General features: G+C 45.0%; 2 protein-coding genes across 5 annotated transcripts in view; both read left to right on the top strand.

The window, feature by feature from the left end:
* Window positions 1-27,964, top strand: part of CAMK1D (calcium/calmodulin dependent protein kinase ID) — a 418,140-nt gene that overhangs the window by 366,651 nt on the left and 23,525 nt on the right. For all 4 annotated transcript variants that reach the window (XM_049706161.1, XM_004275865.3, XM_049706159.1 and 1 more), the window contains exon 6: window positions 14,544-14,619. In XM_049706161.1, the coding sequence (XP_049562118.1) occupies window positions 14,544-14,619 (76 nt within the window). The remainder of the gene's footprint in view (window positions 1-14,543; window positions 14,620-27,964) is intronic.
* On the top strand, window positions 25,230-25,966 carry LOC117203681 (adenosine 5'-monophosphoramidase HINT1-like). Its single transcript, XM_033439232.2, has one exon. It carries the CDS (start codon window positions 25,301-25,303, stop codon window positions 25,811-25,813), a length of 513 nt encoding a protein of 170 aa, XP_033295123.2. The 5' UTR covers window positions 25,230-25,300; the 3' UTR covers window positions 25,814-25,966.

The raw sequence follows: 27,964 nt of genomic DNA, 5'->3' as shown, positions 1-27,964 counted from the left end.
CACAGAAGCCACGGCCTCCTTTTTGCCGGGCAGTTTTTCATTTGAACAGGGCAGAGCCATTAGGCATCTACGGGAGAGAAGGGAGGGAGTACTGTTCCCCTGCTGCCCATCCTGGGGGCCACACGTCCCAAGAGCCCAAGCTGGGAGCAGAGGACGGCTGTTGGCTTTAGTTCAGATTCCTTCGAGGCAGTGTTGGTTTCCATTGGTGAGCGCAGTTGTTTTGTTGTTGTGTCAGTTATGACCTAAATGACTCTTCAGCTGAATAGTTAGTTTCACCAACCTCAAGTTACTACTTCAATTTAAATGAGTTCTCTAATAATGAAGAAATAGTGGGAAAAGGGCTGTTTATCCTAAGTGTCCCAAGGCACAAGGTACCCTGGGAGAAAGCAAAGAAATCTGAGCCTTTTGAACTTCACGCTTGACCCTTAGCAGCTGCCTGGTCCTTACACACCCCGTATAAGGAACCAGGGCCCATGCTGAGTGTCAGGTCACTGATGACAGGAGATGGCGGGCATCTCTCCATCCAGGTGTATTGCGTTCCTGCTGCAGGCGGCGCCTAGGGCTCTGTCAACACCTGGGGCTCCTCTGATGCAGTATGGCCAGTGGGTGATACGGATCCACGTAAGGTATCGTGTTTGCAGTATGAAGTAACTGACATAGTTCAGAAGCAGCCTCACAGATACAGGCGAGAGACGGATCAGTAAGGGCTAGAACCAGCAGGGGAAAACTCACAGAGGAGGCAAGATTTGAAGGAAGGGTGGGACTCGGGCCAAGATGAAGGGCTTACGGATGCAGGCGAGCAGGAGAACGAAGGTAAGGTCATGAATGGCTTCTGGTATGGAGGGCCTGGGGGAAATGAGCAGACTCACTTGGGGAGGGAGGGCATGCATAAATAAGTTCTTGGAGAGAATTGAGGAGAAATGATAAGGCCGTCTGGTGGCAGTCAGCTCCTCAGGGTAACATGGTGACCGTTAATGTGGTATTGACCTGGATTTAGAATCCATTTAATTGAGTCAGATATAACATTCCCCTTGGCATCGCCAATAAGAGATGAAAGTCAGAGCTGAGAAAGTTTGTGAAATGATTTATGCAACTTGCTCCACTGCGTTAATTAAAATATCCAAACGGGCTCTCTTGAATCACTAAATAGGAACCGTAAGTCACAGAAAGCACCCATGTCAGTCATGTAATTGACAAGACACTACAAGATGACAAATGTACTTCTGTTCTGTAGAAGGAAGCCTGTCGTTTTATTTCTCGATGTTGCTATTTGCACACCGATGTGATTTCTCAGATTCTATGGGAAAATTAAACTCTTCTAAAAGAACTTGGAACCTTTGTCTCTAGATGAAGTGACAGAGTGCCTCAGCAGAGGAAGGCAAGCCTGTGCTCTTACTTATTCTTCCAAAGAGTAGTCTTTCTTATTCAGGGATTGCAAACTGCACTTTTAAAAAGGGCAAGAAGGCTGGGGTGGTGCTGGGTGGCAGGACTCCTAACTGCTTTGTGATGTTTGCCTTTGAGCAACATGAGACTTGCTTTTTTCATCGAGCCTTTTTGAGTGATGATACATCCCTTGGCAGTATTCCATTTGGAGTGCATACTGGAAACCACTCTTTCATTATTTAATGTGCCTCAAAGATAGGAAGGTGCATTTCTGTCTGATCCATCATTGTGTTTATAAGCAGAGCTACATCTTGGTTCTTTACAAGGTAGCTCATTGTTATATTACTTAAACTGTGAAGAAGGAGGCATTCCAGTTTCTTCTCGCAGCTTAGTTGCCTGCATAGACATTGCCAAAGTCTTTGGTCTAGCCCTGGCTTAACTTGTCTAAAATAGTTTAAACAAGTTTCGTTGTGTTCTCCTCTAAGTGGAAATGGAGAACAGTTGGTTCAACGTTCTCAGCATATTTTTTCACCATTAAAGGAATACTTGTAATTCATGGGATCATCGCATTTTTAAAGCTTGATAACGGGCTTGAGGTTAGGATGAGACCTTGGAAACCAGGGGTTCCAGGAACCAGGGTTCCGTTTGGGGATGAGGGACTGTTCTCAGAGCCACCCAGCCTGTAGCTGGTGGCAGTCACAGCAGTGGGTCTTGACTGTGAGATTCTGTCTCTGCCATTGCTTACGTGCAAGGAAGGCCTGAGCCCTTCCCTTAAAATCTTGGGTTCTCAGTTTCTCGTACGTAAAATAAGCGTGCTGAACTGATCGGTCATCAAATCGGGCCCTGCCGCTTACCCCTTACAAAATCAATACTCACAAACGTTGACAGAAAGGAAGGTTGCCTTTAATCTGAATGCCGGCAATCTGGGGAGATGGTAGACTCAGCGTCCCCCCAAAACTACCTCCCAAGATTCTGCTCCACCATGAAAGCTTTTAAAGGGAAACAGGGAAGTAATCTCGGTGAATCTTTGAGGTAGGGGGTCAGAGTTGTCGCCATCCCCACTGTGTGCAGGCTGGGTGCAGGCTGGTCGAGTCCTCGTGATCTTTCTTTAGACCCCACCTTGTTCACACAGTTTGCAAGATTACTGAAGGGAAGCTAAGGAAGAGATCTGGTCATCTGTCAGTTACTTACTTTTCATTCCTGCTTCTCTGGTCTATGAAAGAACCAAGAAGTTAGGCAAAGTATTGTGTGATCAAAAGATATGAAAGGTGTGCTCGGGCTGGAGATGAGTAGAGCATGGGGCGCCTGGTTTAAGGTTAGTGACAAGGCAAAGGGGCACCTTCTGCAAAGAGCTCTTTCCCGCAGAGGTTTTTCCTGCCAAGAGCTGCTTACGCATTGACCTCCATGATTTTTTTTCTGGTTCTGCTGTTCTGTATTTCTACAGATGTGTGACTTAGTAGCCTTCAAGTGTATAAATATTCGTGTGTCAAGGATATTGACTGTCATTCTTTCCCATCTTCACTCAGAACAGACAAGAAAAAATTCAGTTAACTTGACATCATCCACCTCTGTCCTCCTGAGCGGGCTAAGTCACGCGGTTCCTTTTATCTTTCCTCGTAGATCCTCTGTTCCTGCTGCTTTAATCTTCACTCTTCTGTGTGGTCATTTTCTCCCAAAGAGCTCGGTTTTTATTTGTTGTTCACTTAAATACCATATTTTAGTACACGGCTCTGAGCATTACATCATTGTTCTCACCCTCTCAGACTGTTAGCGTTGAAACAGGATTTTATGTAACTGATAAATTGTCACACAGGGCACAGATGAGTAGGCGGGGGACCCACATCAGAACTTTCTCGTTCCTTCTCTCTCAGCAGCGACTCAGTGACAACCAGCAGCGACCGTTTCATCACACTGGGCGCTTGCAGCCAGACCCCATGTGTCAGAGAGAACAGCGCCTCCCCACGTGGGGAGACTGGTAGGGCCTGGTATTAGCCTGGACATAGTGAATATGGACGACGGCAGAAGCTCGTGATCAGAACGTGTGCCAAGTAAACCCAGCCCTGCCCTGGAAAAGCCCCCACCCCACTAAATCCCTCTTAAGACTATTTGTAGAGCACTCTCCAACCTTCTGGAACTCCTGACGGCTCCTCTCTCAGTACCTGAATCCTGGGATGGAGTTTCATGGTTTCTAAACTGGTACCATGTTGCGGTGGTGGAGAGGGAAGAAGCACTGCAGCATTTTGTAACTTACTCTTTTTTTTTCTTTTAATGTTTATGAACCAAAACACTGGAATGACCGTAACAGTATTCTTCACGTTGAAGTGTAGCTCATCAGATTTCAGAAGTGAGGAGGGCTTCAGTGCAAAGTAACCATCCGGTTGCGGTTCACAAACCCGTTAGGGCGGAGGTGGAATCCTGGGACAACCGGCAAGGAACACATTACGGGGTTATCCGTTGCCACATTGCTCTAAAACGCCTTACTCAGAACATTTTTCTTCCTCTGTAGCACTGAGTTCCAGGTCTCTCCCACATTTGAAAACACCAGATACCAGCTGCCCTCCCGTTTTCCACTCCCTTCCCGTTCTGTAGTCTCTCCCCACCACCCATCAGCCACATTTTGGCTTCGGCGGCATTTGAATAGTAACCCAGCTCCGATCAGACTGGTAATGAGAAAGCAAGATGGTGCTTTAATGGGGACTCTTCATGCCTGTGGTAAAATTCAAGAAGCTACTAGGAAAATCCAAGTGAGCTGCTCATCTGCGATGCATTCTTAGTAAATTACGGCTCTAGGGGAGGGTGAGAAGGAGCCAAGGAACCTATAACCCCCAGAAAGAGAACAGAGCTGTCCCAAGAAGCTTCTGCTCCTCGCGTGCAGCTCCGGGCTGAGGACAGACCACCGGCGAGGAATGATTCTGTATCTCAGCTGTGTTTTTATTTGCCAGCAATCCAGGCTGCAATCCTCTAAACCTAGGTGAAGCAACACCTGCTTATTAAGATGCTCACGGTAAAGCCCCTCAGCGCTTTTTTTTTTCTTTTTCAATACCTCTCCTGCTGAAAGTTCTACTGGCGGGAAGCAGACCTGAGTTAACCCGTTCAGTACCACCTCCTCGTTGTAATGCAGCTCTTACTGAGACTGGATGCTCCTCTGAGCTGTATGCCTGAATCTTACTTTCCTTGATCTCAGAATTTTATTTACCGTCTCTGAACAGTCCACTGCTGGGTGGAAAGGTCCTCTCTCTCTCCCACTGTTTTTTTTTTACAATGTTGTGTTACTTTCAGGCATACAGCAAAGTGATTCCGTCATACATATCTATATCTATATAGACATATATGTATATATCTATTCTTTTTCAGACTCTGTTCCCTTATAGATTATTACAAGATATTGAGTAGAGTTCCCTGTGCTATACAGTAGGTCCTGGTTGGTTATCTATTATACATAGTAGTGTGCATCTCCCACTGTTTCAGTGATATCCTTTTCACCACAATGATGACACGCAGTGTCACTAACTCTTTGGAACTATACTACAGTTCGATTTAAGACTATCCACTTATCCTCCAGCAGAGGAGCTCTGTCCCTTCTCACTACCTGTGGAAATCCCTTAGGGACAGGAAAACTTGGATCAAGTGTCCTTGGACACAAATCCCTAACGGTACAGTTGGCCGCCTGGATCCACGGGTTCCACATCCTCAGATTCAACCAACTGCAGATCAAAAGTATTTTTCAGAAATCGCCAGAAAACTCCAAGAAACAAAACTTGAATTTGCTGCTTACCGGCAACGACTTACCCGGCGTTACCATTGTGTTAAGTGTTACGGGTCATCTAGAGGTAAAGTGCGCAGGAGGATGTTGTAGGTAATATGCAAATACTGTGCCATTTTTTTATGTATGGGACTCCAGCATCCACCGATCTTGGTGTCCACAGAGGGTCCTGGACCCCCATCCCCACAGATGCTGAGGGACAACTATATGCCTTAGAATGAGGGGACACCTGCAGCTCTACGGGTGAGCACAGATTCTTTTCCATGAAGGCCTAACACTGGGACAGACTGGCAGGTGCCCTTCAAGACAGGAAACTGAGGCACAGAAAGATGATGAATTCGAGGTACACTGGTGCAGAGCCCAGCCTCTAATTCTGTCCTCTGAGTCAGTACTGGGTCAGAGGTGACAGATGCTAGCACCAGCCTACAGGTGCACAATCTGATTTTAAAACCCACATGGAAGTTCGGTGCTCTCCCATGAGACCACCTACTCCTCTCTTAGGCTCCTTCCTGTAAAGATGCTATCACGTTGCCAGCCTGCCCAGCAGAATGGAACTTGAATCCAGGCCCCCTGACCCCTAGGCCTCCTGACCTCCTTTCATGAGCGACTTGGGAAAAGCCATGATATCAAAAGAAGACTCTACTCCCTCTGACCATGACTGGCGTTCGTGTCTCAGAGCCTTTTCCTCCCCACCATGGCATGCATTAAGTTCAAGTCAGATGCCTTTCTCCGTGGCCTCCTCAGGGAGGCGAGGCCAGCCAGCAGGGTCAACAGATGAACCTGAGACTAAGCTGTAGGCTGGCAGGTTGCCCATCTGCCTGCGTGTCTGTCTGCTGACATCATAGGCTACATAGTAGGTTAGAAGTTTCAAGTTCATTTTCAAAGACAGAAGCTTGTTCAAAGACAGGTAGAGGTGCTGATCTGAGTGTCTTGTCAGCTCTGTTTCAGCAGGTGGCACAGATGGCAGCAGTTGTACACACTCCAGAGAATTAGGGAATGCACCCCAGTGTTCATAGCAGCACTGTTTACAGCAGCCAAGACATGGAAGCAACCCTAAATGTCCATCGACATTGGATAAAGATGAATGGATAAAGAAGATGTGACATACACACACACACACGCACGCACAATGGAATATTCCTCAACCATGAAAAAGAATGAAATAATGCCATTTGCAGCAACACGGATGAACCTAGAGATGATCATACTAAGTGAAGTAAGCCAGACAAAGATAAATACCATATTATGTCACTTATATGTGGAATCTAAAATATGACACAAATGAACTTATTTATAAAACAGAAACAGACTCAGACATAGAAAACAAACTTATGGTTACCAAAGGGAAAAGGGGGTGGGGAGGGATAAATTAGGAGTTTGGGATTAGCAGATACACACTATTATATATAAAATAGATATACAACAAGGTCCTACTGTATAGCCCAGGAAACTATATTCAATATCCTATAATAAACCATAATGGAGAAGAATATGAAAAAGAATATATATATGTATTCTTTTTCATATTACTGAATCATTTTGCTGTACACCAGAAACTAACACAACACTGTAAATCAACTATACTTCATTTAAAAAGAAAAAGAATTAGGGAGAAAATTAGGATATGCCCATTTTTATAACCAGTCTTCCAGAATAATCTTTAAACACCCCTTTAAAAAAGAATTATAATTGGGGCCAATGAAAACAAGAACTGGTTAGAACTGGGCATTGCACCCTTGTAGCTACTTAAAGGATGGGGAGAGCTCAGGACAATGGGGATGGGAATCTTGATGACACCTGGCCTGGAGGTAGGAGAGGGTGGGGCTGGGGGAAGGAGGGGGGCAGGGCAGGGAGAGGAAATGTGGAAGGAGCACAGCCTCTCCCCTCAATAAATGCAGAACCACGAAGGGGCCACGCACAGCCAGAGGTCCTCGGCCATCACATGGATCTCTAATATCGGGACAAATGGTCCTGATGCCCACAGCGCTGTCTGTCAACCATGACGAACAACCTGCTCCTGCTGCCGTGCCTAGGCTGGTGCCTGGACCAAGGGGGGATGATGATGTAAACGTGTTGGTGATGAAGTGACCACAAGGATCAAGAACTAGATGAACAAAGGGACCAACTGGCTCCTTCCAGCTCTAAGATTCAAGTTCTCCTGACCTGCCCTTCCATCGCGTGTGGGCCCAGCTCTGTCCTGACTTCTGAGGGTTTTCATCAAAAGGGTGGAAATCTTCATTTATGAATCATTTCATGTTACGCTAGAATCGAAGGAAAGTACCAAATGATATCAAGAATCCGTTCAGCCTTAATTCTAGAGAGTAATAAAACCTACATTCCTTTTGCTCCTATGATCTTTCCAACTTTTCCTCCTTACATAACAACTACTAATTATACCCGTACATATGTGCTGCATATTTCCTTTAAGCCTCATAACAATCCTAAGAGTTGGGCTCTCTTAATGTTCCCATCTAACAAAATGGAGGCTGAGAAAGATTAAGGGACTTACCCAAGTCCACACATGTAGTAAGTGGTGGAGCCTAGGTTTCTTTCACTGAAAAGCCAATGTGCCCGACCATTTAAAACTTCTTAAATCCAGACAACTAAAGTCATTTTAAGTAACAAGAACCTAAATCCCGGCAACCATTTCACATCCTTCAGACCCCTCCTACTCTTTCATCTTTATGCCTATTACTTTATTCTTGGAAAACAACATGAACAACGTGCATATATATACTTTTATTAACAGCACCACTAGCCACAGCGATTTCTTTCCCCGGCTGTATCTTTCTCATTCTGTTTGCACCTTGCCCATCATTTGACTATTGGAGGTAATATTTTCTTTCCTTGGATATTTTTGAGTTTTATTTAGAGTAAGTTCAGTATTTTCAGGGTTGGATTTTGACTGAGTTAAACTTAAAAATCAACACCACCTCTCCCATCTTGCCATGATCTTGTCTGACTCTGATCATCGTCCTTAGGAGGGCGGCCGAGGCTGGCACTACGTCTGTGGCTTGTGTCTACCCTCAGTGCCCTGGAGAACAGGTGTGCCGTGAGGGCAGGGGCCAGGTGTGCTTTCGTCACCCATAAAGCTAGTGCCTGAAGTGGGATGCAGCCCATTAAATGATTGAATAAGGAGAAACACCACCACCATGGTTCTGGACCACAAGCTCTCCTTTTCCAGCATCAAGGGCTGCTCCTGCCACCCAGGGCTGCCCCTCCTGCTTGTGTCCCCACCCTTATCCCAGTAGAAGGGGTCATATTTGAAGTACGAAGAGGAGTGGTCCTCAAACATCCGTGGAGGGGAACAGATCACCTTGAACATGAACGTGGTAACACGATGAGATCACATTCTCCCCGCTCTCTGCAGAGACGGTTCTCAGCACATCCTTGGACGCAGGAAATGGGAAAATTCCTTTTCTGTTTTATGAGAGCCTGAGGACTGGTGACTGTGGCCCCCACCTTCACAAGCCACTGTCCTCGTTTCCAATTCCACTTGGTTAAGCCTTTTTTTCCTCTCTCTCTTTCAGTAAGGAAAATGGGCAACTTAGTTGTTTTAAAAACAACATGAAAAGTTTCTGAAATTCTGTTTTTTTTCTTTCTGAAATCTCTGGAGTCCTTCCCTTTACCAGGAAACCTTGCTCTGAATCAATATAAAACAGCTCGGTTTATAGAAGACGTTTCCCACCAAGTGGAATTTTCCACAGTGCGTTGGTAGTGAGTCTCACAGCAGTAAATTCAATTATTTTAAATTTTGAACGTACTGTTTCACTAAAGAGCGTGGGTTAAGCCTGGGGCTCAGAGGAGGGAACATCTGTCCACAGATCTCTCCAGTAGCTCGTGGGATGCTCTGCTGAGGCTGTGTGGTTTATATGGAACTCACTTCTATTGACTGGTGTAAATTAAGCTGATGGGATACTGTTTCTATCGGCAGTAGCCTCAAAAAACCTGAATTGATAGTCCCCAAGATCTGACCAGGAAGGAGGTTCTGAGAGATCATTTAACAGACTATCTTTTCTGCCATTTAGCCCTAGAACTAATAATTCTGAAATCCCTTTGAGAAAAGCTTTTAAAAGGAGAGCAACGTGAATGACAGACACCCACAGAGAATTAGGGCTAATTCTGGTTCTTTTATCTCCCAGATTCATGTCAGAAACAGGGCATGTATTCAGCAGTTTATCTTACTTGTACCTAATACAGGGACTTCCCAAACGACAGTTGCTTGCAATCCAAAATTTATTTGTGACCCTCTCATTTTTTTGTTCCTGTAGGTACTCACCAAAAATATTTGAGGCAGCTAAGTTTATTTGTAAATCAGTTGTCTGGCGTTTGGAAAACATTTTCTTATAGAAATAATGGCGTGTGTGTTGAGTAGGTTGGGTTCAGTTGCATCACCATTTGGTGAACTACCAGAATGTACTAAGCCCTGAAAATACAGTCTAGAGATGTTCTCCAGCAGCATGAAGTCTGGACCTTGACAGTGTGATTCACACAGCAGTAAAGGGATGGATAAGGTATAGTAGGAGCCTACCAGAGGCTAGTGTGTTACAGGGTTTTGATGAATAGACCTGGGAACCCAACTGTCATGGCCCAACACATGTCACCCAGGTGGAGCTGCCTCCACCCCACCCCTGTTCTCTCCACCTCTATTGTGGCTCTTAGCATTTGCCTTGAGGTGCTCCTATGTTGAATGCATGCATATTTACAATTGTTATGTCTTCTTGGATTGATCCCTTGATCATTATATAGTATCCTTCCTTGTCTCTTGTAACAGTGTTTATTTTAAAGTCTATTTTGTCTGATATGAGTATTGCTACCCCAGCTTTCTTTTGATTTCCATTTGCATGGAGTATCTTTTTCCATCCCTCACTTTCAGTCTGTATGTGTCCCTAGGTTTGAAGTGGGGCTCTTGTAGACAGCATATATGGGTGTTGTTTTTGTATCCATTCAGCCAATCTGTGTCTTTTAGTTGGAGCATTTAATCCATTTATATTTAAGGTAATTGTCGATATGTATGTTTCTACTGCCATTTTCTTAATTGTTTCTGGTTTGTTTTTGTAGGTCTTTTTCTTCTCTTGTATTTCACGCCTAGAGAAATTCCTTTAGCATTTGTTTTAAAGCTGGTTTGGTGGTGCTGAATTCTCTTAGCCTTTGCTTGTCTGTAAAGCTTTTGATTTCTCTGTCGAAACTGAATGAGAGCCTTGCTGGGGAGAGTATTCTTGTAGGTTTTTCCCTTTCATCACTTTAAATATATCATGCCACTCCCTTCTGGCCTAAAAGGCTGACTTCAGCCAAGCCTAAGAGGCAGTCGGGAGGTTGGACCAGCCACCTATCTTGGATCTGTCCCTTCAGCACTTCCGGGTGGGTGGGTCTCTCTACTGCCACTGATAGCCACTGACAGTCCCCAGGGCCCAGGCCTTGAAATGCACTGGAGGAACGTGTATGCCCACCCCACTGGAGTCTTTCCCTTCTGCTATGGCTGTGCCAGGAAACTGAGCCCTTTCCTGCTCTGCCTGGGGTTGATGGCATCACCGACAAGTCAGGGTGCCTCTTAATGACTGCTTTCTCTGTCAATAGCTCCAATTAAGTTACTTCGATTCAAAGCCTCCCTCTGTTAGAAGGTGTGGGGTTGGCCAGAGTCACTGCCAACCTCCCACGACACATGAATTATGCTGGGTACAATTAGGAGAGAAAATCTGGGCTTCCTCAGCCTGGGAGCTCATTTGTCGTCCCAAAGTTTGTAAGTTGGATGCTGTGACTTTTTAGAATTACAGCTGAATTCTTGCCAGTGGTATAAGATTGATAACACAAGGGAGTTTGGCTGGTTCTCAAAGTGAAAACGGGTCTATGAAAAGATCAGAAAGAAGGGGATTCTCCCAGCACTCCAGCTGAAAGGGATCAAGGGAATGGAAGGAGGACCAAAAACCAGATAAGTACAACAGGTTGGCAAAACGATAGCGCCAACTGCAGGACGCAGACGGACAGTGGGAGAGAAAATATCCCACCTGACCTCAGGGGTTCATGATTTGTTCACCATATCAAATCGTCAGGAGGGTTTTGAATATTGTCTGAGAATTTATTTTTTTCAAGAATTACTATGAGATGACAAGTTAGCTATTTAAAGCTAGGTGGGCTTGTTCAAACAGTGTCCCGAAGAACATTTGTTTCCAGGAATCATATCACAAAGGAAAATAGAATTGAAGCCATTCACGTGTGTGCCATCGTACAAGTTTAAAATGTTTCAGGTTGGTGAGAATTTTATTTCCAAATCAGTTTGCTTTGTCTTTTTTATCATGACGTTACACTTCTGGCTTCACTCTCTGGATTGGGTTCAAGTGCAATTAAGGACCTCACCAGAGGGCAAATGGTTCACCTGCCACCAATTGGTTAAAAATGTGTATATTTCATTGCAGTTGCTGTGACCCAGATAAGACACAACACCAAAGAGGACAAGACATGTTTGGCACAAGCACATAGAGTTCCACCACCAATGTAGATACCCTGGTATTTGTTAATCATTTAGAACTTTTCCCTAACATCCATACTGTTGATCTAAATCAGAAGTCTTTTTATACAAAAGCATATACTTGATGTTATAAAGTTTACTAGTTAAACAAAAATCTCATATTTTAAGAAATTTGTGTCATCTGTGGTTTCAAGAATCTAAACGTCCCAAGTAACATCCAAGCTCCGACTTGCATAAAAATCAGCCGCTTGCTTTTCAAGTCTCTGCAGCGCACTGCCCGATTCTCCAGAGCCCTGGAGCATTTGCCAGACTGCAGGCAAAGGGCCTGATGTGCACGTGCCGCCAGGTGTGTGGATTTCAGGAGGGGAACCGTGTTCTTTATTCCTTTGTTTGCTGAACAGTGGATGGTGGCCAGTACTTGCTGTTTTCTTTTCTTTCTTTTTTTTTTTTTTTTTGCGGTACGTGGGCCTCTCACTGCTGTGGCCTCTCCCGTTGCGGAGCGCAGGCTCAGCGGCCATGGCTCACGGGCCCAGCCGCTCCGCGGCATGTGGGATCCTCCCGGACCGGGGCACGAACCCGTGTCCCCTGCACCGGCAGGCGGACTCCCAACCACTGCGCCACCAGGGAAGCCCGCTTGCTGTTTTCTAACAGATGATGACGAGGAGGAGGATTTGTTCTTTTAAGAATCCTTCCTGCCCCATCCACAGAGGTGGTCAGGAGAACACAGAGGGCTAGCTCTTCCTAGGAGTCAACCCTGCTTTCTAGGGGCCGGGTCTTATCCCCTCGTCAGTTGACATCTGGTTTCGTGGAGCGTTTGGGCCAGGCTGTCTCGCCAGCTCTCTGAAGAGCCCTGCAGACCCCGTGACATGGAAGCCAGGGCCTCTGCCCACCTGCTTGATGCGGCGCTCCTGATGCCTGCTGTCAGCTGTGCCGGGAGGAGGGGCCAGGTCAGATGTAGCTCTGCGAGCCTTTTCTGCCTCTCTTGAACTTTCCATCAGGCTACGAGGATGGCCCTGGAGGCTCAGAAACATGCTCCTTGCAGAACCAGTCCCCTCCCGCCACCTGTGCTCGTGTGGCTGTCAGCCCAAAGCATCAGCTCTGAGAGCACCGTCCTCCTAGATCAGCAGGACGTTGGCTGTGGGCAATGGCTCCCTTTTGTCAGTTGCCATAATAGAAGCATCTGAGAAACAGGCTCTTAGCAGTTCTGGGGAAGAGGAAGGATGGATTCAGTCACTCCCCATTATCTAAGGGCCGCTTCTCCAGTCTGTGAGTTCCCCAGCTTTGTAGCGCTCTCTGCTTCTGCTACTGCATTGAGGGTAAACACAGCAAAGCCGTACAAACGTATTTATTTAGCTCTTATTAAATTAAAAAAAAAGTCTCATCAGAAGTTTGGAGGAATTGAGGCTGAAACCTAATTAGATTTGAGGATTCTCTGTGGGTTGTATTTCTTACCATCATAACCAGAAACATCCAGCAAGTTTGTGTCCTTCCCTCTTCTTGCTCAGGAAGGTGCTTATCTGCAACAGGATGAGAGGGTTTCCCTGTTCATTTTTCTACAAAAGGACTTTGCTTAGAGACGGAAGAAAGACTCACCTTGACAGTCAGTAGATTCCAGTGGAAAGAGCTGGGACAAGGGTGAGATTGAATTGTGTTCAGATCCCAACTGGTCTATATCTCCTGTGTGGCGTCAGAAAAGGAACATCTCTGAGGCTCATTTTCTTTATGGATCAGGGGCAGATAATGGCTAATTGGCAGAGTTGTTGAAGGGATTACAGTAGAGAATGTCTACGAATGACGAGGACGAGACCCGGATCACACAGGCACTTAATTCGGGTTAGACTGAGTTGGTGTAGAGGCCTCTTGGCAGCTGGATCCTGGGGATAAGTGGCTTGATCTCTGAGTCCCCGTGCACCCTCACCTGTAGCTTGGGAAGAAGGATAATAATAACTAAGCTCTTCCCCACCAAGAAAGGTTGTGGTGAGTTAATGCATCCCCAATGCATAGAACACACAGCTTAGCCTGACAAGTGCCTTGTAAGCTAGAGCTCTTTTTACTTTCTCTACCTTCTTAAACTTTCTGCAGAGTTTATCCTAGACACTTCAATCAGATGTATTTGCATAAAAAGGAGGTTTTCCTTGTGAAGAAGGTTTACTTCCTTTCCTGTGTTTATTTACTCTTTGCACAAATATGTATGGCAGACCCTGCTGAGTGCCAGACACCGGGTGGGTATCCAACACTGGGCAGTAGCCACAGCCAGGAACAGGAAGTATGGGAATAGTACAAAATAAGCCAAGGCCCTGGACTGGTGATGCTTGATGAAGAGTGGGTTAGAACCAAGGAAGTGAGATTCAATAGCATTTTTCCTGTTTCACAGATGAGAAAACAGGATGGCAGTATAGTGACAGATAACCCGCCCAAAACCTTAGAGAAGGAATCAGGAGCAGGCCTGAGGCAGGACATGGAGAGAAGGTTTTAGGTCTGAACTTGACTGTAAGCCCCATGAAGGCAGGGGGAAGGGGCTTCACCTGCCTGTCCCCACAGCACCTAGAAAGGCCCTACACAGGGGCCAGAAATGCTTCCTTGAACTGATTTGAGGTGAATCACACCCCAGGCCCCAGACTGAGTATTCTCTCCTCTCTGTCAGTCTGGTCTGAGCTATAGTGCTTAGCCCAGCACTGACATAAAATACCTCCTATCAAGTATGTATTGATTGATTGATAACCTCCAGTTGTACACACACACAAATGCTCCCCTTTTGTCTAGTTACAAAAGCCAACAAATATATCAGATAGTGTCTGCCTACTCAGTTTCTAGAATCACAGAAAGTTCGGCCCAAGTAGCAGACAAAAAGAGCAAAAAGCACCTAAAACCCGCCTTATGTCCTAATCATTTAAATTGTCAGGCTTGTGTCTCTCCTTTGTTGTTTCACAGCTCCCGAGGTCCTCGCACAGAAACCCTACAGCAAAGCTGTCGACTGCTGGTCCATTGGGGTGATTGCCTATATCTTGTAAGTATGGCTTGCCACCTTGGCTTCTTTTTTCCTTTTTTTAAAAAAAAAATTGTGACAAAATATACATTTAATTTTGTACACCATTTTAACCTTTTTTTTTTTTTTTTGGCCGCGTTGGGTCTTCATTGCTGCGTGCAGGCTTTCTCTAGTTGCAGCGAGCAGGGGCTACTCTTCGTTGCGATGCGCGGGCTTCTCGTTGCGGTGGCTTCTCTTGTTGCAGAGCACGGGCTCTAGAGCACAGGCCCAGTAGTTGTGGTGCACGAGCTTAGTTGCTCCGCGGCATGTGGGATCTTCCTGGACCAGGGATCGAACCCGAGTCCCCTGCATTGGCAGGCAGATTCTTAACCACTGCACCACCAGGGAAGTTCCTTAACCATTTTTAAGAGTACAATTCAATGGCATCCAGCACGTTCATAGTATGGCACAACCATCACCACCACCATCTCCAGAACTTTTTCATCTTCCCAAACTGAAACCCACTAAATACTAACTCCCATTCGTTTCCCCCGAGCCCCTGGCAACCACCATTCTGCTTTCTGTCTCTATGAATTTGCCTTCTCTAGGTATCTCATGGAAGTGGAATCATAAGATATTTGTTATTTTTTGTCTGTTTTCTTTTTCCACTTGGCATAGTGTCCTCAGGGTTCATCTATGTTGTAGTTAGTATGTGTCAGAATTTCATTCTTTCTTGAGGCTGAATTACTCCATTCTGTGTATATACTACATTTTGTTTGTCCATTCATCCATCAATGGACACTTGGGTTGTTTCCACCTTTTGGCTGTTGTGAATAAGGCTGTTACGAACACAGGTGTGCAAATATCTGTTCGAGTCCTGCTTTCAATGCTTTGGGGTGTATACTCAGAAGCGGAATTGCTGGATCATATGGTAATTCTATGTTGAACTACTTGAGGAGCTGCCATCATGTTTTCCAAAGCAACACCACCATTTTACATTCCCAACAGTGATGCACAAGGGTGTAGTTTCTCTACATCTTTGCAAACACTTATTTTCCATTTTTTTGTAATAGCCGTCCTAAGAGGTGTGAAGTGGTAACTTGTGGGTTAGATTTGCATTTCTTTCACAGCTGGTGATGTGTTAGGCATCTTTTCGTGCGCCACCTTGGCTTTGCTGGGAATACAAACCACTATGAAAATATTAGGGCATGTCCAACAGAAGTCACAATAAGAAAAATGTGATAAAAAACCAAAATTTAGCCTTGGAATTCCTCATTTCTTCTCAGGTGCCTTATCTCCATGACCCAGGAAATGCCATGGTCATAGGCTTGTTGCAGTTATTTTAAGATGATCAATTTTGGTTTTTATGTTTTGATTTGCTTAAGTCCACTGTAAAGTTACTTTTTAAGCCACATTTCTTTTTGTAGTCATATTTTCAAACACTTACTATGGAACATACTTTCAGGATAGGTTTAGGCCAATGCGTTTCTGAAATTGATCAGAAATGAGTTTCTCCTCGTTAGCAACCCCAAGGAGGGGAATGTTTTCTCGCCAACTGAGCCCACTGCACACAACAAAAGGTTATGAGGGAACTTTCCTCAACATAATAAAGGCCATATATGACAAACCCACAGCCAACATCGTCCTCAGTGGTGAAAAACTGAAAGCATTTCCACTAAGATCAGGAAAAAGACAAGGTTGCCCACTCTCACCTCTCTTATTCAACATAGTTTTGGAAGTTTTAGCCACAGCAATCAGAGAAGAAAAGGAAATAAAAGGAATCCAAATCGGAAAAGAAGAAGTAAAGCTGTCACTGTTTGCAGATGACATGATACTATGCATAGAGAATCCTAAAGATGCTTCCAGAAAACTACTAGAGCTAATCAATGAATTTGGTAAAGTAGCAGGATACAAAATTAATGCACAGAAATCTCTGGCATTCCTATACACTAATGATGAAAACATCTGAAATCGAGAAAACACTCCCATTTACCACTGCAACAAAAAGAATAAAATATCTAGGAATAAACCTACCTAAGGAGACAAAAGACCTGTATGCAGAAAATTATAAGACACTGATGAAAGAAATTAAAGATGATACAAATAGATGGAGACATATACCATATTCTTGGATTGGAAGAATCAACATTGTGAAAATGACTCTACTACCCAAAGCAATCTACAGATTCAATGCAGTCCCTATCAAACTACCACTGGCATTTTTCACAGAACTAGAACAAAAAATTTCACAATTTGTATGGAAACACAAAAGACCCCGAATAGCCAAAGCAATCTTGAGAACGAAAACCGGACCTGGAGGAATCAGGCTCCCTGACTTCAGACTATACTACAAAGCTACAGTAATCAAGACAGTATGGTACTGGCACAGAAACAGAAAGATAGATCAATGGAACAGGATAGAAAGCCCAGAGATAAACCCACGCACATATGGTCACCTTATCTTTGATAAAGGAGGCAGGAATGTACAGTGGAGAAAGGACAGCCTCTTCAATAAGTGGTGCTGGGAAAACTGGACAGGTACATGTAAAAGTATGAGATTAGATCATTCCCTAACACCATACACAAAAATAAGCTCAAAATGGATTAAAGACCTAAATGTAAGGCCAGAAACTATCAAACTTTTAGAGGAAAACATAGGCAGAACACTCTATGGCGTAAATCACAGCAATATCCTTTTTGACCCACCTCCTAGAGAAATGGAAATAAAAACAAAAATAAACAAATGGGACCTAATGAAACTTAAAAGCTTTTGCACAGCAAAGGAAACCATAAATAAGACCAAAAGACAACCCTCAGAATGGGAGAAGATATTTGCAAATGAAGCAACTGACAAAGGATTAATCTCCAAAATTTACAAGCAGCTCATGCAGCTCAATAACAAAAAAACAAACAACCGAATCCAAAAATGGGCAGAAGACCTAAATAGACATTTCTCCAAAGAAAGATGTACAGACTGCCAACAAACACATGAAAGAATGCTCAACATCATTAATCATTAGAGAAATGCAAATCAAAACTACAATGAGATACCATTTCACACCAGTCAGAATGGCCATCATCAAAAAATCTAGAAACAATAAATGCTGGAGAGGGTGTGGAGAAAAGGGAACACTCTTGCACTGCTGGGGGAATGTGAATTGGTACAGCCACTATGGAGAACAGTATGGAGGTTCCTTAAGAAACTAAAAATAGAACTACCATATGACCCAGCAATCCCGCTACTGGGCATATACCCTGAGAAAACCATAATTCAAAAAGAATCATGTACTGAAATGTTCATTGCAGCTCTATTTACAGTAGCCCGGAGATGGAAACAACCTAAGTGTCCATCATCGGATGAATGGATAAAGAAGATGTGGCACATATATACAATGGAATATTTCTCAGCCATAAAAAGAAACGAAATTGAGCTGTTTGTAATGAGGTGGATAGACCTAGAGTCTGTCATACAGAGTGAAGTAAGTCAGAAAGAGAAAGACAAATACCGTATGCTAACACATATATATGGAATTTAAGGGGAAAAAAATGTCATGAAGAACCTAGAGGTAAGACAGGAATAAAGACACAGACCTACTAGAAAATGGACTTGAGGATATGGGGAGGGGGAAGGGTAAGCTGTGACAAAGCGAGAGAGTGGCATGGACATATATACACTACCAAACGTAAGGTAGATAGCTAGTGGGAAGCAGCCGCATAGCACAGGGAGATCAGCTCAGTACTTTGTGACCACCTGGAGGGGTGGGATAGGGAGGGTGGGAGGGAGGGAGACGCAAGAGGGAAGAGATATGGGAACATATGTATATGTATAACTGATTCACTTTGTTATAAAGCAGAAACTAACACACCATTGTAAAGCAATTATACTCCAATAAAGATGTTAAAAAAAAAAAAAGGCTATGAGGGATTGTGATGGGAGAAAGGTCTGACAGTGGCATCCTCAGGGAATGCTGGAAACGTCCCCCCTGTATTGGCTTTGTCTCATTATTTGAGAGGCAAATGGTCTTTCTACAGCATACATTCAACTGGGCAGCATTTATAGTTGAGTGAGGATTTAGCTGACAGCTCCTGTAGATTCTTGTCATTATCACAGGAGAATTTATCCATTATAATATATTTGGCCTGTAGGGCTCCCACTTATGGAATTAGGTAAAAACCAGGTTCATCTGAGCTGCAAAACTAACACACTGCACCTAGAGAATGCTTTCAGTTCCAAGTCACGTTGGCCATCTTCTGCAGTGGTTTCATCCTTTTTGTGGGGGGAGGTGGGTTACAGACCCTTTTGAGAATCTAATGAAAGCTGTGGACCCTCTTCCCTAATAAATTCACACTCACACAATTTGCATACCATATTGGAGGGTCCTGGGTGAGCAGATACTGGCCGTGGGCCCTGTGTTATTTACCTGGCTCCCTAAACCCTCGACTAAAATTCTTATCCTCACCCAACTTGACTGTGAAAGACTTAGAGAAATGAATGATAAGCCAGTCCCCTTCTAGCAAAGCACCAAAGCGGGTGTTATCTACAGAAATCTTCCATGGGGCTAAGCAAAACAAAATAGCCCTTATCTGGCCTTCTGCTTATTTGTTCCATTACGTCTGTCCTGAATCTTGAACCACTGCTCTGATCTGTACTAATGTCTATAGATTCCCTTTGTATTCTATAATTGTGTATATAATTATCTCCCTGAAGTCTTGGCATCGGGGTATGATATATCAGTACACCTTTGAGGAGGTGTGTACTGCATTATTGGGATAAGCAGTTTAAAACCAAGCAGTGGTGCCTTAGTCAGCTCCTGCTGCTCTAACAAAATACCACAGACTGGGTGGCTTAACTAACTGACATTTATTTCTCACAGTTCTGGAGGCTGGAAGTCCAAGGTCAGGGTGCCAGCTGGTTTGGTTCTTGGTGAGAACCCTCTTCCTGGCTTGCAGATGGCCACCTTCTTGCTGTGTCCTCACATGGTATAGAGAGAGACAGAGAGAGAAAGCTCTCTGGTATCTCTTCTTATAAGGGCACTAATTCCATCATGAGGGCCCCACCCCCATGACCTCATCTAAACCTAATTACCTCTCAAAGGAGCATCTCCAAACACCATCATGTTGGGGGGGGTAGGCTTTCAGCATATGAATTTGGATTACAGAAGTCAGTCCATAGTAAATGGTTTGGTTGACCGAAGCTTAGTGAAAGTATTACAGCAAATTCCCCTTAAAACATGGATGCTTCAGGTTGGGCATGGCACCCACTTTATAATAACAATGATATCAAACGTTCGTATGACAGTGCAGTGCACCCTTGAATGAAATCACAGTGCTGCTAGTGAGGAAGAAGGCAGGAATTGGATTTGCAGTAGGTAACAAACCATGTCCGCCATGGCCCATAGGTAGGAAAATGTCAGAAGGCCAACATGGTTAGAGTATCAAGACAGGAGGATATCAGCAAGAGCCAGAGGAAGGAGAGACCTGGAAGAAAGCTTAGGTTTTAACCCAAGTGTTGTGGGAAGCCAAAGAAGGGTTGACCAGAGGTGTGACATGATCTGATTTTCACTCAAGTGTTACTCTGGCTACTCTGTGAACAAGGGATTGGACAGAGCAGAAGTGGAGTGTGGAGACTGGTTCACAGGCTTAGGTCAGATGAGTGGTAATGGTTGCTTCTACCAGTGGGGCAGGGATGGAGGAGGAGTGGTAGATATACTTCGGATGTGAAGAATGAAGGAGAGGGATGTTTCAAGGATAAACCCAAGTTTGGGGCAGATGGCTAGGAGAGTGGTGTAGGAACAAATTTAGGGGGTAGGTGAGATCAAGAATTTCGTTTTGGGCATGTTGAACTTGAGACGCCTTTGGGATACCCACTGACTAGTGTAAGCATGTGTGGAGATATAAATCTGGGTATGATCTGAGCAGTAGGACATCCAAATCCTTATCATTGCAGTGTACAATACAATATTTGGTTGGGGTCATGTAGAGCATCAAGCAAAGAAATACTGTATTTCTTTATTTCTATTTTAAGTACAAACTTGATAAGCATAAACTTGACGGTTACCTGGTCACCAGTAGCTTTACCCCAGGGATTAGTCTCAGGTTGATTTCATGATTGTGTCAGATTTCAAAATGGCAGCCTGGGTTTTTGTCTTCCTTGGTGCCTTCCAGAGCTCTGAGAGTCTCAAGCAGAGAATGAATGGACTTTGGACGTCTCATCTGTACCTTCCAAGATGTTCAGATCCTTATGAGTGAAAGGCCAAATCCTAGATATAAATTGCTACATAATAGGTCTATGCCTGGAGAACCACTGGTCTCAAATTCATCATTATCATTGGACTTCCCTGGCGGTCCAGTGGTTAAGACCTCACGCTTCCACTGCAGGGGGCACAGGTTCGATCCCTGGTTGGGGAAGTTCCACATGCTGCACGGTGCAACCAAAAAGAAAAAAGAAAAATCATCCATTATCAGTGTCAACAACTGGCATTTCTTGAGTACATTCTCTATTCCAGGTACTGCAGTAGGTGCTAAAGATAATCAAGATGACAAAGACATGATGCCTCTCATCAGAGTACTAACGACGTATACGGCGGGACAAGTAGTTTCCTAAGTAGACTGAGTGACAGCAAGGCTTGTGTACAGCTCTAGGAGTTTCTAGGATGAAGCCACCATTGAGGAGGATGGGAGTATTCAGGAAGGGGGCACCACTATTCCAATGATGTCTAGAAGGTTGGAAAAGTCTAACATAAGCAGAGAAGCTAGAGGTTAGCATCCCAACCAGGGGAGGGATGCAGGCACAGGAACAGGGATGCCTGAGGCATGTTTGAGGACTGACGAATATACTCTGTGAAAGGCTCCGGCCGGGTTGGTGTTCCCAGCACAAGGCTGGCTCCAGGTTGAACTAGTGTCAGAAGCTAGAACTCGTGGACCTCAGCCTCAGACTCTGGCTACTTCCCACGGATTCTCTGTGCCCGGTCTTCCCATCCCATCCTGGATCTGAAGACTGGTGAGGAAGGCTGCTGAGTGGGTCGTGACCAATAGGAAGCACACAGGGGAAGCCGGCTATCCCCTGGGGATCCGTGCAGAGCCCCTCATTCTTCACATCACCTGTAATGAGAAAGAGATTAGTCTCTGCCATTTGGGGGGTGCAGCGGTATTATTTTCCTTTGATAAACCTGTCACACTGAGATATCAGGTTGCAGCAACGGCGGCTGTGACAGACACCGCATTTTCTCCTCTCCGTGTGCCATGCAAACATTCTTCATTTTGTCAGTGCAGGTCCTTGATGAATTGGTTCTCTTTGGATCCCCACACTCATTTCTGTCATCCATCATTTGGCAGGAGAGATATCTTTTCCTAACAAGGAGACTCATGTTTTTAAAACCATTTTGATAGGTCCTTACCCTGCCCAGGAATCTTCCTTTGGGCATCAGGGCATGCAAAACACATCTTTGCCTGAGTAGCCGAAGCTGCTGGGAAGGATTGAGGATGGAGTGGGCTGGACACCGTGATGAATGTGCTGGTGTCCAGGCTGATGAGGTTGGCTCAGCCAAGGTAGCCCAAGTCCCAAGGCAATGAAGTTCCCCACTCAAGATGAGAATCAGCATCTCGTTGTCCACTCGATCTTGTGATTCCGTGTAGGCTGCCTTTCTACTGACAAATTCAAGGAGATTGTTGAATGATCACTTGCCTACATTCTGCCCAGGGATACAGCATGTTGTGGAGAAACATGGTGAATGTTTGCTGGTATAAACACTGAGATCTTAAGGAGATTAGGGCGTTAGGGCAGGCTGGACGGTTAGGGTGGACTTCCCGTGGGTGGTGAGGGGACTTACCCGTGCTGTGACCTGCGACCTCTCTGCCTAGAGGAAATCCCAGGCAAATACTTTTGGTCACACCCTTACTTTCTGACTGGCCTCCTACATGGTTCAGTTTTCTAAACTAGGTCACAGAACTAAATTGGCCAAGGTCCAGAGCATAATTAGCTTTGTAAGAATGGAACTAAGAATGCTTAACCCGCATGCTACATCCATTTTCTGAGACAATAGATGCTCGTCACCAAAGTAGTCCCCATTCTTTCAACCACTGACAGCTGCCTCTTTATGGATACATATGTCCCAGGGAGGCGGCATGAACCCAAGCTTCAGCAGGAGAGAACGCGTTGTAATTACTGAACCCCAGTGAACATCCAGGCCTGGGGTATTGTGATGGTTGTTACTAGTACTCTCAGTATGAGGGTGGTTAACACTAACAGGAATAATGAACTGGCGTTGTCAGCAGGCAGCAGTCATCTGATATTCATATGCTACAGCAACGTGGGACACGTAGCCGCATTCCGGCCACCATGGGTTCATGGTCTGAACTTTGGCTTTAGACGTTTAGAAACGAAATCAGATCTGTTGCTTCATCTTGCTCAGGTGATCCCAGTGAACTGATTCACACTAGCCAGACTCCAAAGAGATTAAAAAAACACACACACAATTAGAGTGTCCATTTATTAAATCATAATGAGAGGCGTGCCCTGTGAGTTCATAGGATATGCACGTCATCAAACTAGCAAGTTCCGGGAGAAATCTCCAGGAGAAAGCAAATTCAAATGGGGAATTTCTTTAGTGAATGAGGGATCAGAGCAGTGGAGTTGGGTGGAGTTGGGTGGAGTTGGATGGCCTTGGGTGTTTCCATAAAGGCTGTCATGGGCTCCGGGTCACCTTTCTCTCCCAAAGGTGATTTCTGACAAGGCGCACAGGTGTGCGCATCGGCCGGTCAGAGTGGTGCATGCAGACAGTTCGTACACCGGCTGCTCCTTCCTCCTGCCTTGAAGACCAGCCACTACCCTGCGCCCTTCCTTTGTCATTCCAGCCTCACCGTTTTTGTTTTAGCAGGCGTTGATGATTGGTTATAATTCACGGGTTCACGGATTTTACTTCGCCAACTGCACTTCAGTGTGGCTGCTTTCTCAGGGTTTTCAGAAAGATACCCGGTTCTCGCCCCGTCCCCCACCATAGTCTATACTGAGTGGACCCTGTGGCTGCCTAAACGCCTTTTGTTTACAAGTCCTGCTTGACCATATTTCAGCTTTGCTGATGGGCCTGTGACCCTCTCTTCGCTGCTTTGGAAGAAAGACGGTTGGCTGTCTGTTGACAGTTGGTTCACCTCTAACCCTTAGGAAAGAGCCCAACATGAAATACTCCCTGGTTTCAGGGAGTGAGTGCGGGGACAGGCACAGGGTGATGGAGGAAACTTTACAAGCCGTGTCACTGAGGTGAAGACGTTCTGCATCTTCCGTGGTGGTGGGAGCAGCTTCCCATGACCTCGTGGAGGGTGGAATCCACCCGTATCTGTGCCTTTGTCTTTGCAAAGCCCCAGGTAGAGAGGGCACCCAGTGGGAGAAGCAGGAAGGGAATGGCTCCTTTTACACACTGAATGGTGCCGCCTCAGGCCAAATGGAAAAACATTTCATGTAAAGCATCATCTCCTGGAAACTGTCATTTAAGTATCTAAATGCATCGGGATATTTACTTAACTAACATTTATTGATCCTAATATGTGCCCGGCAATCTCATGGGGCTGCTGAGCTGGATTCATTGCTGCCTGGCCACAGAGTCGCTACTGTGGCGACAGACAGTAAACAGATAACTTACAATCCAGTCTTGCTGGCTGTCACGGAGATGGGGGGCAAGAGCAGGGTGAGTTCCCAGGGGAGAGAGGTGAACCCTGCCCGGGACTTGAAGAAGGCTCCGTAAGAGCAGTGTACGGTGATCTGGGCTTGGAAGTACTGTCTTCAAATATCGGCAAGGCTGTCAGGCAGGGGAGGTCGATGGTTTATCCTCCAAGACCCAATTAGCTAAGGAGATGATGTGCTTACTGTGTTTGATAAAAGATGTCCCATTCAATTTGAGATGTAATTTTTAAAATAGAACTTGGAAGGTTTGATCCGGCTTTGAACTTATATATTACCAACACTTGGGACTTCCCTGGTGGCGCAGTGGTTAGGAATCCGCCTGCCAGTGTAGGGGACATGGGTTCAAGCCCTTGTCCGGCAAGATCCCACATGCCGCGGAGCAACTAAGCCCGTGCGCCTAAAGCCCGTGCTCCACGACAAGAGAAGCCACGACAGTGAGAAGCCCGCGCACCACAATGAAGAGTAGCCCCGCTCACCGCAACTAGAGAAAGCCCGCGCGCAGCAAGGAAGACCCAATGCAGCCAAAAATAAATAAATAAATAAATATCACCAACACTTAGTAATGGGAAAAATATAATCTCTGAATATCAGGATGTTGAATTCGTCTAGCACCACACTGAGCAAATGAAAGAATCAAAAGAGGCTTTTATTATGTTTTAAAAGATTTACCGTCGGAATGTAGCACCGCAGCACAGAGACAGAAGGGAGGCAGTACAGAGATAGTTAAAAAACCAAAAGGGGTGCAGAGAGAGAAATGGCCAGCTTGCCAGGAGCTGTAGTAACAAGAGTCATGAATTCAGACCACTTAGTCTGAGCAGGGTTTGTGCCCAGGAGGGGAAGAGATGGAGGTGGGAAGGGGAGAGGTACCAGTTCACACCAGCAAGTCTGGAAACACTCGTGGAGGTGGTTCGGATGGAGGGACCAGGAACCCATGATTCAGTGCCAAGTACAGGTGCACCGGAGTCGAGCAACACACAAGACCGCTTTCCGGCTTCCGATCACCTTGCCGTGCTCTCACAATGCACTTCCAGCGATGCCCCTCTGAGAATGAAAACAGTTTCTAATCATCCTCAGAAGTGCCTTGGGAGAGAGCCATCGGAGGCCAGGGGACAAGTGAAAAGTTCAGTCAAAAGCCAAGAGCAGCTTCTCTCCAGCCAGCCACGCGGGAGGGAGGCCGAGATGGCAGATGAGATCGCTAGGGCTCAGGCCGCCCGGCCTGGTGGCAACACAATCTTCGGGAAGATCATTCGTAAGGAAATCCCAGCCAGAATCATTTATGAGGATGACCAGTGTCTTGCTTTCCACGACATTTCCCCTCAAGCACCAACACATTTTCTGGTGATACCCAAGAAACATATATCCCAGATTTCTTCGGCAGAAGATGACGATGAAAGTCTTCTTGGACATTTAATGATTTTTGGCAAGAAATGTGCTGCTGATCTGGGCCTGAAGAAGCATTATCGAGTGGTGGTGAATGAAGGTTCAGATGGGGGACGGTCTGTCTGTCATGTTCATCTCCATGTTCTTGGAGGTTGGCAGATGAATTGGCCTCCTGGCTAAGCATGTTGTAGGGATAATTTTCCCTTCTCTATATACAGTGATCAGGTCTGCAAGTTCTAATACGCAAAATAATACTTTTTTTGCCTGTGTATGGAGAGATTGCAGAAATAATTTTAAAAACCCATACATAATAAAAGACATTGTTGCATGGTCTGAATTCTGTATTTGACTTTTTTTTTAATTAATTAATTTATTTATTTATGGCTGTGTTGGGTCTTCGCTTCTGTGTGAGGGCTTTCTCCAGTTGTGGCAAGCAGGGGCCACTCTTCATCGCGGTGCGCGGGCCTCTCACTATTGCAGCCTCTCTTGTTGCGGAGCACAGGCTCCAGACGCACAGGCTCAGCAATTGTGGCTCACGGGCCTAGTTGCTCCGTGGCATGTGGGATCTTCCCAGACCAGGGCTCGAACCCTTGTCCCCTGCATCGGCAGGCGGACTCTCAACCACTGCGCCACCAGGGAAGCCCTGACTTCTTTTTTTAAAATATTTGTTGGAATGTTTGAAGGTGGAGTTCATAATTTGGGAGCTTTTTGTTTTTTCTCCCCGAGGAGGACTCAGCATATGTACGTGACAATAATGCTGTGACTGATCTTTGAAGACAAATTTAAAATTTTCATAAATTTAGCTTTAGCTTTGAAATATCCTTTTAGGGTCAAATATTAGTCCAGGAGAAGATTTTCTAGTCCAGTTCTTTTCTAAGAACAAAGGAGCATGTGATGTGATTGATCCAGAAAGTGACAGTTGTAGGTGTAACAAAAATGCTTTTTGTCCAGCTCACATGTTTCCCCTGGACTACTGGGTAGCGTGGAAGGGATGAAAGTAGATTTGTCACAGAACCTTTGATGACCATGTGAAGCCATCCAATGGTGTTTCCTTGTTACCTAAAGCTATTGATTATAAAGACTTGAAAATATATTATTTAGAATTAACTCTCCAAATTGAAAACTCATTGTTGTGAATGTGTCTGTGCACACTAGCAAAAATTTTTAAGTTATGCATGACTCTGGCTGTGTAGAGTTGGGGGGAGATCTCAGGGTTTGAGTTCTTATATAGGCTGACAGCAAACCTTTTTGTTTTTTGGTCTTGTCATGCACCCTAGCCTCTCTAAGGTTGCACAGGGCAAATAGTTTTGCTTCTTTCCTTTCCTTCACGTAGGCACTTTCCAGCTTCTAAAATTTATTTAATACTTCTTGCCTGCTTTGTCTCTTCTCTCGTTCTCTTTATGTTCATGGGTTCCTTCCGTTTTTAATCCCTAAGACCATTTTAGTAGATTTTGACACATTTTATTGTAAATTGTTTTTCTTCTAAATGTTTCATTTTATTAGTGATTTAAAAAATTCAGGGGGAGTGGATTAGGGAAATTGGCTGTATATGTCTTACAAGTGAGTTTTTTCCAACTGTCATTTTTTTACATTGTTTATGGTGTTTAAAATATTTATATAGTTAATGTATCAATTTTTAATTTAATTCATATTTTTAAGAGCCTTTCCCACCCTAGGAGGATTTATAAAAAAAAATTTTCCCCTAATACTTTATGGCTTTACATATTTTTATGACTTTTTTATGAGGGAAGGTCTGGGGCGGGGAAGGAGTTTTGGAGGGATTATATATTATATATAAAAGGGTTGAGTCTACTTTCCTTAGGCTTATTGACTTTCCCATTGATTTCGTCAAACTATTGCTAATAAATCAGGTAGATAACCAAAAAAAATAAAATAAAATAAAGCCAAGGCCAACAGGATGGAGGTACCAAGGCATCTCCCAAGCACGGCTGTTAGTCTGCACAGATTCATAACTGCTTCCCAAGCAGAACGTGAGAGAGAAGGGCACTGGGGGGATGGAGGAGGGAGGGAGGGAGCAAGAGCCCCACAACAAAAAAAGCAAAGTCTAGATGCAAAAGTCGAGCTGGGAATCCGCCGGGGTTCAGAACCATCAGTTAGTGCGCGTGTTAACCGCCTCCAGACTGGATGTCTGCACCCCTTGGTGCAGGTCCATCACTCTGCTGAAAGTCTCACTGTGTTTCTCCTAACACAACATCCCAGCTGTTGGATGCTCCCCTCACTCACCCTCTCCTCCCCACCAAGCCCTCCGACCCACTGTCAGCGGGAGCTGAGTCGGGAGTGGGTTTGTCCGAACCTCCTTCAGTTGTACCT

This window comes from Orcinus orca, chromosome 2 (genome assembly GCF_937001465.1).
Source record: "Orcinus orca chromosome 2, mOrcOrc1.1, whole genome shotgun sequence".
Classification (NCBI taxonomy): Eukaryota; Metazoa; Chordata; class Mammalia; order Artiodactyla; family Delphinidae; genus Orcinus; species Orcinus orca.
This window is presented reverse-complemented; position numbering and strand designations above follow the sequence as displayed.